Source organism: Peromyscus californicus, unplaced genomic scaffold (genome assembly GCF_007827085.1).
Source record: "Peromyscus californicus insignis strain IS unplaced genomic scaffold, ASM782708v3 Scaffold_17__1_contigs__length_78620276, whole genome shotgun sequence".
In the NCBI taxonomy this organism is placed as follows: Eukaryota; Metazoa; Chordata; class Mammalia; order Rodentia; family Cricetidae; genus Peromyscus; species Peromyscus californicus.
Window position 1 is genome coordinate 68,626,715 of NW_026294469.1, and position 14,827 is coordinate 68,641,541.

Genomic DNA, 14,827 nt, shown 5'->3' on the forward strand with positions numbered 1-14,827 from the left:
CAATTCCCAGCATGCACATGACTCACAGCTGCCTCCAAGTCCAGTTCCAAAGGCTCTGATAGCCTATCTGGCCTCCTCAGTTACAGGCATGCAAGCAACGCAGATACAGATGCAGGCAAAACGTTCATATCTATGATCTTTTTAACCTGTTTTTTGCTGGGGGTGTGTGTTTTATTTTGGTTTGGTTTGGGGTTTTTTGGTTTTTCAAAACAGAGTTTTCTCTGTGCAGTCCTGGCTGTCCTGGAACTCCATCTGTAGACGAAGTTGGCCTCGAACTCGAGAGATTCGCCTGCCTCTGCCTCTCAAGTGCTGGGATTAAAGATGTGCACCACTACCACCAGGCTGATCATTTTAACTTTTAATAAATAAAAGGTAAAATAAGGAGTTACAGATAATTCTTAAAACATTTTTATTTAAAACAGAAAACATGAACTGCAGGGGTTGAGACTGTAGCCCTATGGCAGTGTGCTTGTCTAGCATGTGTGAGGCCCTGAGATTAATTACCAGAACTACCAAGAACACGAATAGAGGAAAGAAATGAAAGACATATTAAAGATGGACCACACTTCATGAAAATAAACTGTATGGAATTAAGAACAGATTTGAAACTGCAGAAGAAATGCCTGGGAGATGTATTTATTTACAGACTGGCTCTCATTAGGCAGCCTGGGATGGCCACAAACAATCCTCATGCCTCAGCCTCCCAAGTCCAAGTGCTAGGGTTACAGGCATGAGCCATAACACTGAGGTTGGCCTGGGAACCTTGATGCAACAAGACAGAAACTGCAGAAACCCAAAGAACTCTGAAAACTGGAGTCTCAGGAACAGACAGGAGAGAACAATAAACACCAGAGAAATGAGGTCACTATATCTCCAAACCAGTGAACTAGATAGAGCAGGGGTTCTCAACCTGTGGGTCCCAACCCCTTTGGGGTTGAACAATTCTTTCATAGGGGTCATCTAAAGCCATCTGCATCTCAGATATTTACATTACAATTCATAACAGTAACAAAATCACAATTATGAAGTAGCATTGAAAATAGTTTTATGGTTGGGGTTGCCACCACACAAGGAGCTTTATTAAAGGGTCGCAGCATTAGGAGCATTGAAAACACTGCATTAGATGCTCCAGTTCAAGAAGCTTAGCAGACCCAGCCAGACAGTGAGACCACACCAGCAAACATCAGAATTTCAGTGCTGGTAACACTAAGACACCAGTTAGGAAAAAGAACAGAGCAAAATCTTAAGAAAAAGGACACTAGAATTTTTTTTTTTTTTTTGGTTTTTCGAGACAGGGTTTCTCTGTGTAGCTTTGCGCCTTTCCTGGATCTTGCGCTGTAGACCAGGCTGGCCTCGAACTCACAGAGATCCGCCTGGCTCTGCCTCCCGAATGCTGGGATTAAAGGCGTGCGCCACCACCGCCCGGCAGACACTAGAATTTTATAACAAGAAAGGCTACCTAGGCCAGGCACTGGTGGTGCAGGCCTTTAATCCTGGTACTCCAGAGGCAGAAACAGGCAGATTTCTGTGAGTTGGGGGCCAGCCTCATGTACATAATATGTTCCACACCAGCCAGGATACACAGTGAAACCATCGCAAAGTCTCCCTACCATAGATAAACCTTACTTCGCCAAGGTAGCCAACCAACACCACAGCATGAAGGACATTACTCAAGAGGGTAATTACATCCACTTAAAGGAATGGAGAGTAGTAGAAGCAGCAAATGTGTTTAAAAAGAAGAAAGTAATTCTTTTTCCTTCCTTAAAATAAAAATAATAATTATGCATTGTAAGCCTAACAACACAACGCTGGAGACATAAAAATGCTGCTTCACAAAGAAATTCTGGCTAAGAGGACCAGGAAATCTGCTGCAAGGCAGTCTCCTAGACATGGCTGAGAAGAGCTTGTAGGCAACCCTGTCTTCACCCAAAGGCGGGGGGGGGGGGGGGGGGGGGGGGGGGGGGGGGGGCGCGGCACAAAAAAGTGAAAAGATGAAGTAATTAAAAACGAGCTTTAAAATGAGATTTCAACCCAATCAAATCAATGATCATATTAAGCAACAGGGGTCAGCACACGTTTTCTACATAGGAGCAGGTTACTAGCTCTATTGTTCCAACAACAAGGATCTACAAAACTAAGAAGCAAGCCTTACACAAGGGACCAGCAAAAGCTGTGCTTGTGACACGTGACTATAATCTCAGCACTCCACTTGAGAGGCAAAGGCAGGAGGATTTAGTCTGAGATCAGAATGGGCTAAACATTGACTTCTACCCTCCAAAACAGAATCAATATAGTCCAGGATAGAACACTTGTCCATGCAAAAAGCCCTGGGCTGAACCCCAATATCAAAAAAGGAGCCCCAAATAGTTACAAACCATACCACATGTTCCTAAGAACTGGAGCAATGTACAAATATAGAATCAGACCACTACTTTGAACAAATATCCAGCCATTTCTGTAATAGTAAACATACAACAACCTCATAATTTCACATCTGAGTTTTCTTTTTAAAGAAGTCAAAGCAGATACCCACAGAGTTTTATAAGAGTGGTTAGGACTGAGTGAGGCACAGTGGGTGCATGACTTAATCCCAGTGTTATGGAGGCTGAGCCAGGCAGAGCTCTGTGAGTTCCAGGCCACTCTAGTCTACAGGGCAAGTTTCAGGCCAGCCATGGCTACATTGTAAGACGCTGTCTCAAAAAAAAAAAAAAAAAAAGTTAGGGCAGGGGATGGTAGAGACCTTGCTTATCTGCCCTGTTCAATCTCCAGAACCCCTCCCAAAACAAACAAAAAACACTCACAAAAAGTGCATTCACAGTAGCCAAAAGAGCAGAAGCAGCCTAGGTATCTAACCACCAAGACAATTTATTTGTATAATGGAATATTAGCAGTAGGTAGGACCCAACACATATGTAACAAACAAAATCTTCCATAGAGATGAACAGCATACCACTTTCTTTTTCATAAAACTATACAAGAGGCACATGTAATTTGCAGTGAAATACTTTGAGAAGAGGTAACCAGTGGTGCAAGGGCAGGGATTCATTGAAAAAGGCATACAGGGACTTTATGGCATGACTGGACTGCTGTATGATGTGACAGGGACTTACACAGCACGCACATGTATGTCAAAACCAACAAAGCACGCCAACAGGTCAAGGGTGAAATGCAGTGTCTCTCTTTGACAGAGAACAAAAACAGCATGGAACCTGAGTAGAGAGATGTAAGATAAGCAAGAAAACACTGGAATAAAGGATCACCCATCCCACAAATCTGACAAAGGAACAGGAACTACCTGGGTCTCTTCAATAATTCCTCACCTACTTTACAGCAAAACAGACTGTTATTGTTAGGAATCCTGGCAACTACTAGACTACCAATTATAAGTAAAACCTGATTCAAAGCCTCAAATTCAAATATTAAGAAACTGGCCTGAAGATATAGCTCAATGGTTAAATACTTATCTAATATGCAGAGTTTCCCTGAACCATATTTTCTATAAAATGTAAAGCAGACACTCTATTTCCAGTCAAAAATGAAGCAAGCACAGAATAATCAATGGCTATGAAGAGACAGCAATTCCTATTTAATATTTCTGAACTATCTATGCCATCCACATAGTCTCAGTGTTATGACAATGAACCATTGAGAAGCAAACTGACCAATAAGTTTGTGACTATGACTTTAATTTTGAAACTTTTGGAAGACTACACATACTTAGTCCATATAGCTGTATAAAATCAAAGCAAAAGAAACTCGGAACATGTTTGCAATCCACTTGATATAACTAATACGGAGAAATTAAATTCATCTTCTTTTGCTCAAACAAGTAATTCAGCACATTATCCCAAACATCAAAACTAATGCTTTTAATGTTTTTAACAGTCTAAAAGTCCTTTTCTTAAGCGGGCATGATAGCACACTCCTGGACTCCAGCACTCAGGAGGCTAAGCCAGAGGACAGCTTGAAGAGCTTACATAGCTCACTTAAAAAGATAGGTAAGTTCTAAGGACGCTTTCATGAAGGCATCTGAAGCATTAGAAAAATCCTGATTTTTGAGGAATCGTATCCATTCTCAACTCTCCAATCTCACCTCCAAAGGCCAGCCCTGTCGGCTCGGACATCACTGACGGCATCTGGTACTTGTGCGCACTCACCTTCAGCAGCTCCTTGCAGCTCTCAAGTCCAATATCCACCAAGATGCCTTTCACCCTCTTCCGCACCTTCCTGATGCTGTCAAGATTCTGCACAGGAATCTGAAACATTTTTGATGTTTTCCTTAAAAAGAAAAAGAAAGAACTGTAACTAACATGTATACACACACTACAGTTTTAACAGGGCTAATAAAACACCAGCAATACTATCTGCAGCAAGGGGTGCTGAGGAAACTATACAACCACCATGCAAAAGAATGACACCTGACCCTTCCTTACAGCCTCATAACCCTAGCACAAAAACAGAAGCTAAACTACCGACTCTTAGATTAAAAACCCAGACATAAATTTTGATGGCTTTGGATTTGGCAACATAGTCTCACATACAGCACCAAAAAGCACCCACAACAAAAGAAGAAATATATTAGGCAGACTTTAACAAATTTAATGTCCCCAAGGGCACCATCAAAAAAGCAAAAATCCCATAAAAATGAGGGGAATTTTACATTTCTGGCGTATCCAGAATAAAAAACTCAGAACAGAGTTGAAGAGGTGGTTCGGTGGTTAAGAGCACTTGTCACTCTTGCAGAGGACCCTGGTTCAGTTCTCTGAACTCACTGGCAGCTGTCTATTCTGCACATATGTAGTGCTCAGACACTCACACACATTAAAGTAAATATATCTTTAAAAACAAACAAACAATTCAATTTAAATAAGCAAAGGATCTAAACATACTTTTCCAAAGTTCAGGAAAGGATGCAGCATATCTTCACCATGTTAAGAAGCAAAAGTAGCCGGGCGGTGGTGGTGCACGCCTTTAATCCCAGCACTCGGGAGGCAGAGGCAGGTGGATCTCTGTGAGTTTGAGGCCAGCCTGGTCTCCAAAGTGAGTACCAGGAAAGGCACAAAAGCTACACAGAGAAACCCTGTCTTGAAAAAACCAAAAAAAAAAAAAAAGAAGCAAAAGTACCGGCAGGGGATAGGGAAACTAAAATTCAAATGCATTGCCAATGGTAAGGTACACAGACAGCCAATTCAGAAGGCAATCTAAATTCCTCAAGGGAAAAGTATGTAGATGCCCCCTGCACTAACAGCTCCACCCAAGAGAAAAAGTTGGGCAAGAATATTCAAAGAATTATTCAAAAACAATTCCAACGCCGGGCAGTGGTGGCACACGCCTTTAATCCCAGCACTCAGGAGGCAGAGGCAGGAGGATCTCTGTGAGTTTGAGGCCAGCCTGGTCTACAAAGTGAGTTCCAGGAAAGCTACACAGAGAAACCCGTCTCGAAAAAAAGACAGCTGTGTACACTTGTATTTTGGACCATAAAGAGAAGTACCAATACATGCTGTAACCTTGGAAACATTCTGCTGAGAAGTCAGACACAAAGGACCAAGCATATACATAGTTAGGATTCCATTTATACATAACGTGACAGAACAGACCTATGGAAAGATAGCATGGCTGCCCTCCGCCAGAGAGAACTGCTAAGTGACAGTTAAGGGAAGAGCATTTGGGTTTTGTTTTGGTGAAGCAGCAGTGACAACTTTCAAACATCATCTGTGAATAGGGTAATGTTGCATGCCTGTAACCATAAAACTTGGGAGGCTGAGGCAGGAGGATCACAAGTGGGAGGCTAATTTAAACTAAACAAAACTGCCTTAAAAAATGAAGAAAAGACGGGCAGTGGTGATGCATGCCTTTAATCCTAGCACTTGCCCAAACCAATCAAGTATGACAGAACAATGCTATACAAATGAACTCCAAGACCGGATGGTAGGAACAGCCCATTTCACTCCTAAGGACACTTGTGGAATCTAGCCCCATTTGCACACACAAACCCAAGAGAAGACACCGCTGCAAAGTTTTGGTCCCAACTACCAAATCACCACAGGTTCTCAATCTCCTAACACAACAGACGGTGAACTGTAGCACGAATCTTAACAGGGCTTATTAATAAAAACAAACCCAGAGTCAGGTATTAGGGTGAACGCTGAAAGATCAGAGAGACAGAACAGGCCACAGCCACCTCACCTCGCCAATTCTTCAGCTGATCCTGTTTCCTCAAACTGGAAGCCTCTGTGTCTTCATCCGAATTTACCTCAGCTGAACTGCTGCTCAAAAGCCTAAAAGCTTAACCAGCCTAGTTCCTGGTTTGTAATGCCTTATATACCTTTCTGCTTCCTGCCATCACTTCCTGGGATTAAAGATGTGTGTCACCAAGCCTGGCTGTTTCCAGTGTGGCCTTGAACTCACAGAGATCCAGACGGATTTCTGCCTCTGAAATGCTATGATTAAAGGTGTGAGTGCTACCATTTTCTAGCCTCTGTATTTAGTGGCTGTTCTGTTCTCTGACCCTAGATAAGTTTATTAGGGTGCACAATATTTTGGGAAACACAATATCACCACATTTCCCCTTTTTTGTCTAAAATTTAAAAAAGCTTATAATACAAGAAAAGTTATATCCAATAAGTATATACAATATATACAGTCAAGAACTACATTAACAATGTCTAGTCCATTAACATTTGACAGATTCAGACAAAAAAAACTCCATTATATATATTAACAATGTCCAGTCCAGTAACATTTGATAAATTCAGACAAAAAAATTTCATTACTTATCTTATTTAAAACAAGTAGTTCCTTTTTAAAAGTAGATTCAATAATCTCCCTTTTTATCTTATCACATCCATATTCTTTTAGTAGATCCAAAAAAATCTACCTTTTATCTTATCATTTCTACATCTTCCCTTTTTTTAGAGCATATTCAATGATCTGCCCTTTTCTATGTCTTTTTTCTTTTTCTTTTTCTTTTAAACAAGAACCCTGTATCTAATCTCCTTTGTTTTGCTTTTTTTTGGGGGGGGAGGGGGACACAATACCATCACAGTGAACCATCTCCCCATGCCATATAAATTTCTAGTTCACAGACTAGTGAACTGTTAAAATGTTCACTCTACAAAGTGCTCTTGAGGTAGTCCGTAATAACAGAATGCAGCCCCACAGAATATAAAGTCACATCCGTACTGATATAAACTAAAAGCATGATGAAGACTGGGACATAATACCTCTTCACAATAAGTCTGTTAATAAGCATAATAAGAGCACAGGGACAATCCCACCACTCAGGATGCTAAAGCAGGAAGATCATAGTTCAAAGTCTAACTTGGACTATATAGTGAGGTCCTGTCTCCAAAAAAATAAATAAAGACAGAACAGGACAGCTGGGGTTGAGGCAAGAAAGCAAGAGTAGCAGCTAATTTTGGAAACATGGACACAAGTCAGTGTCCATCAAATGGTACAAGGATAAGCAAATATGCTATGTCCAGGGAAAGTAAGGCTGTTTGACAATAAAAGGGAGCTGATGCAAAAACATCTGTTGGATGGAAGAGTCCTTCTGTCATCTGACTCCAGTTGCATGAAATGCCCAGAAAAACACGTCTCCAGAGGTGCAGCAGATCAGTAGATGGATGTTCGAGGTCAGTAAGTAAACAGACTTGTAGGGAGCTGGACATATTCTAGCATTCAACTGTGGTGATAGATGCACGTGTAAATTTCTTCAAAGATCAATGAATTTTACAGGATCTCCACGACAGGACAACACGATATCCAAGACGAACCCTGGTGAGGGCCCATTACCGGTAGTAGAGCAGAAACCAGAGGCCTTGGGCCAGACCAATGACTCGTAGCAATGAAGACTGACTTGAAGTAGATGAATGGACTAAAGGACAAACCTTGTGTCTCAATGGGCAACACTACAGCTTCCAGGACAAGATGATAATGATGATGATGATTCTTCATTTGTTTTGTTTTTGTTTCTTTGGTTTGTTTGGTTTTGGGTTTTTCTTTTAAATTCAGTTTTGATTTGGGGGGAAGTTACAAGGGCAGAGGACAGATGTGGAGACAGGGAGAGAAGTGGATCAGAACGCATGATGTGAAATCCACAAAGAATCCATAAAAGTTTTAAAAAAAAAGACAGAAAGAAATATCATGAGGTAAGTCTACCATTACCACCAGAGACTCGAGAGCATGAGAAGCCTGTGGCTGGCTGGTGTTGTAGGGCTGGCTTGCACTGGAGAGGAGGTTGAAACTTGGGCTTGTGGGGAGAGGGTAGCACAGGTCTTACAATATGGCCAAAGTGACCACTTGTATGTTCTTTTATTTCTGCTTAGAAATAAGGTCCTGAGAAATGTCATCACTGTCTGTATTAATGGTTGCACTTTTGAGTGAAACTGTAATTTTTGTCTTTTGGTTGAAATATGAAGTGTACTGTTCAAACATAAAGCAGCTTATTATTTGACCTTTGTGTGTGTGTGTGTGTGTGTATATATGTGTGTGTGTGTGTGTGTGTGTGTGTGTGTGTGTGTGTGTGTGTATAAAAATATAATCATGAAGGCTAGTGAGGTACCTGACACCAAACAAGGCAACCTGACTTCAATCCCTGAAGAAGAAAACCAACTCCTGAAAATTGTCCTCTAACTTTTACACACACTCACATACTTGTGTAAATATAAAAACCCACAAACACAAAATCATTACAGCTAAAAATATTTTAGTTTCATGAAAGGAAAAAAACTAAGGAACTTGCCGGGCGGTGGTGGCGCACGCCTTTAATCCCAGCACTGGGGAGGCAGAGGCAGGCGGATCTCTGTGAGTTCGAGGCCAGCCTGGGCTACCAAGTGAGTCCCAGGAAAGGCGCAAAGCTACACAGAGAAACCCTGTCTCGAAAAACCAAAAAAAAAAAAAAAAAAAAAAACTAAGGAACTATTCCAGAATAAAGGAACCTCAAGATAACTAAACAATGCAACTCTAACCTGAATCTTTTTCTACAAATGACATTACTCAAGTGACTCACAAATCTTCAAGAGTCTGAGATTTCTGTGTTTTGATAACTTTGTTATAAGTATACAGAATGTTCTTGTTTGTAAGAACAGTTTTGGGGATAATTATCTATCTTGACAACCTGATCTCAAATGATTGGGTGAGGGGGACTTCTTTGTATTGTATTTGTGACTCTTCTGTAAATCTGTAACAATTTCAAAAAGTATTTCTAAGGCCAGCAAAATGGCTCAGTGAGTAAAGGTGCTTGCTGCCAAGCCAGAGAGATCCAGAAACCACATGGTAAGGAGAAAACTGACTTCTCTAAGTTGCCCTCTGACCTCTACTATGCAAGCAACACACACACACACACACACACACACACACACACACACACACACACACACACACACACACATAAACATAATTTTTAGATTATTTTTAATAGTATAAACAATAAAAGATTTTAAAAGTATTAGTCAAATTCAAGTGGTAAACATTTTGGTTATTAACTTCACAACTAAAGAAAGGCCATATAAAATAGTTTTTTACTCACTTATTTTTAAGATTGATAATTATAATAGAGTGATAAACTATTTGGTCCCATCTCCCAAACCCCACCAGTGTTTCTGGGTCATGGATCCTCACAGCCGCCCTAAGGACAGCATATGGGTCTCCTGTACTCAGGACCACAGGGGACCCTTCACTAGCTCCCCTCACTGCTCCAGCCCCCTACTGGCTATTTCCCTAATGGACTGAACTTCATCAAGGCAGGAGTGTCACAACACACCACAAATGCTAAAAAAAAAATAAAAATAAAAACAACATTTTTAAGAAGGGTCAGAACCACATACAGACACAAATTACCACACAGGCTTTTATTTTAAAGAGGAAAAGGCTGTGGCTGGATACAGACTGGGGTCCAACAAGTTCCAGGCAAACAGATTACATTAAATGCCAGTGACGTAGAGTAGAGAATGCCCCAACCTTTAACAACTAAGCTAAAACTGAAAGGCAGAGGACTAAGCTAGGGCAGGGGGTGGGTGGCAGAGGGTCAACAGGAAGGACACTTTTAGAGAGAATGAGGAAAAACTGGTTTTGGAGTGGCTAATTTAAAGTAAGTTTCTTGTCAGATCATTTACCCAGCAAAGGCTGCCTTACAGCTTTAGGGACCATTGGCAGTGCAAAACAAGGGCCTTAAAAAAAAAAATCCCACAAGATATGAAGTAAAAATAAAATTACGAAATAAAATGCACTTTCAAAAATTACACTATCAGAAGTGCCATCAGGAATTTCAACAATGCATTTCCAAACACCACACTATGCAGGCCAGAATATCACTATGCATCAGCCAGAGTAGGGCAGAACAAAAAACCTTGATCAATTCTTCACTGGCTCTCCCAAATGAGCATCTACTTCCTTTCAAGATCCACCATTATCTTCCAAAGCTTTTCATTCCAAAGGCTGGTGGTTCTGCCCCATCCACTCATCTCAAACAAGAAAGCTAAATTTACAGTTTGCAAAGAACAGTGTCAAAACACAAAGCAAGATGTAGTCTTCTTTCAGGATCTGAGAAACAAGGATCCAGGTCCTGGAATATTTTCAGGAGCAACAGAAGCATCTGGAGACTAGGTGGCTCTCCTAAGCCCAGGGATCACAGAATGAGGCTGTGGGTGACCCAGCAAGTTTTAAGCAGGTTCTGTGGATACTTGCTCATGGCTTGGGAACAGGGCCAAGAACTGTCAGGGTTTTTTTTTTTCTTTCATTTTGAACAAGAACTTTTCATTCTCAACTATAAGTGCCCCCTCCCAATTCCTTCACTGTTATTATGGTTTCCAAAAAATAAGCACACTAATTCTTTAAAAGTTTCCCTTCTTTAGAACTATCTGTTTTAGGAAAACAAGAAATGAAACAGGTGATTACAGGAGCTTTGTAATGTGCAAGCAGTCCTTCCAACACCCCTGGTCTACTGTAGAGAGTCACTTTGGGGAGGGCAAGGTGACTTCTAGCCACACGTTTCAACCATCCTAAGATACAAGATTCCATAGAGAATGCCTACTGGATTTTCTAGGGAGAAATGGTACCGTTTTCACATCTGCATATCCTCTTCTTCACCACTGGGAAGAGTAGCTGGTCAGCCAACCGAGCTTCAGGAACTTAATTTTTAAAACTGTTTGTTCCAGAAACTGAAATACCTCAAAATATCCAACTCCTGTATAAAATAACATTTCCTAAGGAGATCCTCTTATTGTTTTTGGTATCATGCCCATTTAAGGATAACTGTGAAAAATGTGTACTTAACAGTTTTTTTAATATAATTACATCGTTTCCCCCTTCCCTTTCCTCTCTCCAAACCCTCCCATATTCCATTCCTTGATCTTCCAAATTCATAGCATTTTTCAGTTGTTATATACATATATGTATATGCATATGTATTCCTAAATACAACTCAATCAGTCTGTATAATGTTACTTTATATTTTCGGGACTGACCATTTGGTATTTGATAACCAATTAGTAAGTATGCTCTTCTCTGAGGAAAACTATTTCTCCCACTCTAGGCATTCCTTAGTAGCCTGTAGTTCTTTATGTAGAGGCCTCACTTTCCCCATCCAATTTAGTTATGTCTATTGCTGTCCTTGTTCAGCTCATGTTTAGGCAGTCAGAAAGAAATATTCTGGGGGCTGAAAAGATGGCTCAATGCTTAAGTGCATGTACAGCTCTTGCAGAGAACCCAAGTTTGGTTCCCAGCACCCATGTTGGTTGACTCACAACCACTATCTCCAGGGGACCCAACACTGTCTTCTACCCTCTCCAAATACCTGCACTCATGTGCATACACCAACACACAGGCACACACACGGTTTAAAAACATATTTTTAAATGGTTAGATGATAATCCTTTTAAGACCAAAAAAAAATCTCCTATAAAATCTAGTTTTCCAAATGATTTATCTTGAGTGGGAACACAGCAATGGTCACCAGCACAGGCTCTGGAGCTTTTTCCTAGGGGAAATCAGCTCAAGCACTTTATGGCTGGGTAAACTCAGCAAATCACTTCCTCTCTCTGGGCTTCAGTTGTCTCCACCTGTGAAATCGTGCAAGGAATTTATTTTATGAGCAGCTGTCAAGACAACAACATTGGTAAATCATCAGGAGTTTATTATAATATAAAACAAACACTAAGTGAAATGTCCCAACTATTAGGACACAGGTCTTTTAGTAATTTCCAAACATTATAATTCAGAAAGTCTGGCTCAACAGAGGAAAACGCCTTTCTAATCACCTGACCTTCATCAATCTGCTTTCTCTGAATAGCAGGTCAGCAACAGCCAGAGGATTTGGGTACAGTGCTGAAAAGGTAAGTAAGCTTTACCTTCGCAGAGCATAGCGAACCATCAACGCTGCACATTGTACACTGCAAACTTGTACAATACATTGCAAACTTGGTTTCAAATTAAAACGGCACCGTCAAAATCCCAAGACAACTTCAAGCTAAAAACTGCCTTCACTGTTACCGCCTAAAGCCAATGATCCAGACCTCTCTTTCCTCCCATTTCTCAACCAGATGCCAAAAATAGCCTGAAATGACTTCATTTCCTGCTTATCCTTTCTAAGCACAGATCTGTGCTTAAGGACCTCTCTCTACCTAAGGACCACTGCGTCAATGCTATTTTCTAGGCAGGGCCTCCACCTACCCAAAACACTGGTATATGGCCAGCACCACCACCACCTGTGATCTCTCTAGTCAACATGCAGGACTTCCAACCACAGCTGAACATCGCACTTTTCATAACTACTTTTTACACATGCTGTCTCCCGTTCCCACATCAGACTAGACCGGTAAAAACCACCAACTAATAAAACCCTTCAGGCAAAAAGGTTCCATCGGTCCCAATCTACACTGTAGGTTAATTGTATAGGAGTGATTTATCCATCCCAGTCGCATGAACTTTAAGCAGCACACTCTAGCGAGTTTTGGTTCAAATTCAAGCATACTTATGAAAAGTATGCGTTGCTTTACAATGCACTTTCAACCTGCACTTTCCTTTTTTTCATGTTCTTGGGCCAAACCTTTGTAGGAATTGTGCGAATAAAATTAATTTCGATCACTCTAAAATGGCAGATGCAAAGTTAAATTTTCCATCCAGCATCTGCGTTGTCAAGTCACGAACGCGGCCGTATCGTGGATGAAGAGACAGCGATTTGCCCTCGGCAGCGCCTTAAACCCGCCTCTCCTTCGGGAAGAAAACACGGCGCTTCCCGAGGTGGCCACGATCTTGCCCTGCATCCCGCCATCCATCCCCGCCAACCGATGGATCCTCGGGCTTTCAGCCTGCTCCCCGGGTCGCCGTAGAGGGGCGCCCTGCCCGACACCGCGACGTCTCCCACCCTCCCTCCCCTCCCCACCACTCTCGCTCGCCACGCCCGGCGTCCCGTCCCTGCCCCGCCCCCTCTCCCCATCCCTCCCCGGCCTCGGTCCCCCGGGCCGGGGTCTCCCCGGCACGATCCTCTCCCGCGTCCTCCCCGTCCCCTGTCCCCGCCCCTCCCCCTCCCCAGACCGGCCCCGCGCCCACGTGACCCCGCGAGCGCGGCGCCTGGGGGACCCGAGCCGCGCACTCGAATGTCCGGGATTCCGAAGACACTGAGGTAGCGACGGCGCGGCAGGCCACAGCGCGGACAGCGCAGCGGCGGACAGCACTGGGGACGTCGGGGCGGACCCGGGGGGGTGGACGGCGGGTGGGCCGCGGGGAGGGCCGGGGGCGGCGCGGGCCGGGCTGGCCGTACCTACCGCGGGGGCGCTGGGGGCGCCGCGTCCCGCCGCCGTCGCAACACCGCCGCCGCCGCCGCCGCCTCCTCCGCCTACGCGGCGGGACCCCCGCCCCGCGCCCGTCCCTCCTCCCGCGCGCCAGAAAGAGAAGATGGCGCTCAGCTGCCTCAGGAAGTGACGTCGCCTCATTTGCATGCCGGCCAGGCCAGCCAATGGGTGTAGAGTGTGCCTGGGGACCCCCTGGGCTCTTTTCCCGGGCCCCTCCAGGCCCCTGGACCCCGCGGACCTCGAGGCTCTGGGAGGGGGTGGGGCCTGCCGCAGCCCCCCTCCCCTAGACCCTGAGGGTCCTGGGGTCTGCCTGTCAGCTCTCCCCCAGCCCTAGGCAAGCTCTCGGGAGAGTTTGAGTGGGTGGTGACGTCACTGAAGGGGTGGGGCGAGTCCGTCGTCGACCACGTGACCGATCACATGGTCTCACCAGAGCTCTGACTTCTTTTGCATGGGGTGGGGGCGGAGCCAGTAGCAGCCAAGTGGGTGGCCCCGCCCATACCTACAGACCAATCAGAAGCCAGCCCTGAGGATACTGTTTTGCCATTGGAGGATAGGACTTAAACTCTAGGAACTTGGACCAGTGTGCATAGCTATGATTGACATACTTTGGTGAGCCAACGGGATAGGATCTCCTGACTCATCATTCTTCTTAAGAAAAATTTGTGTCACACCTTTTGAAAATTTTCATGTTAAAGTTGCATCCATACCACATTGTATAATAAGAGGGTTAATTGCATGTATTTGCATAATAATAGAATATTTTTAAGCTGGGTGGTAAATGGAGAAGGAGTTTTCAAAGTTTTCTGAGTCTCCATCCAAGGAGAGATCAAGCCCCTTGTCCGCTGTAGATGCAGCAGGAGGCTCAGGAGAAAGTTTTGTTGAAGACTAATAGAAACACTTTCTAAAATGCCTTGTAGTCCTTTCAACAGGCCTGTCTCCTATCTCCGCCCCTTATGGATTCCAGAGATGTCTGTCTGGCAACTCCTGTCCCCGTGCACCATCCTTTTCCACAGAAGGTCATGTATCTGTCCATAAAA

The 14,827-nt window shown here is 43.4% G+C and overlaps 1 protein-coding gene across 3 annotated transcripts in view; it reads right to left on the bottom strand.

Annotated features, from left to right (window-relative positions):
- Positions 1-13,874, bottom strand: part of Adnp2 (ADNP homeobox 2) — a 31,518-nt gene extending 17,644 nt beyond the window's left edge. Inside the window, exons 1-2 of one of the 3 annotated variants that reach the window (XM_052742639.1) lie at positions 13,764-13,874; positions 4,158-4,278 (exon numbers count right to left, since the gene is read on the bottom strand). In XM_052742639.1, coding sequence (XP_052598599.1) covers positions 4,158-4,265 — 108 coding nt within the window. In that variant the 5' untranslated portion in view covers positions 4,266-4,278; positions 13,764-13,874. Of the gene's footprint in view, positions 1-4,157; positions 4,279-4,889; positions 5,101-13,759 lie in introns of those variants that run through there. The other 2 variants (XM_052742642.1, XM_052742641.1) reach the window with 2 other exon arrangements.
- Positions 13,875-14,827: the final 953 nt, after the last annotated feature.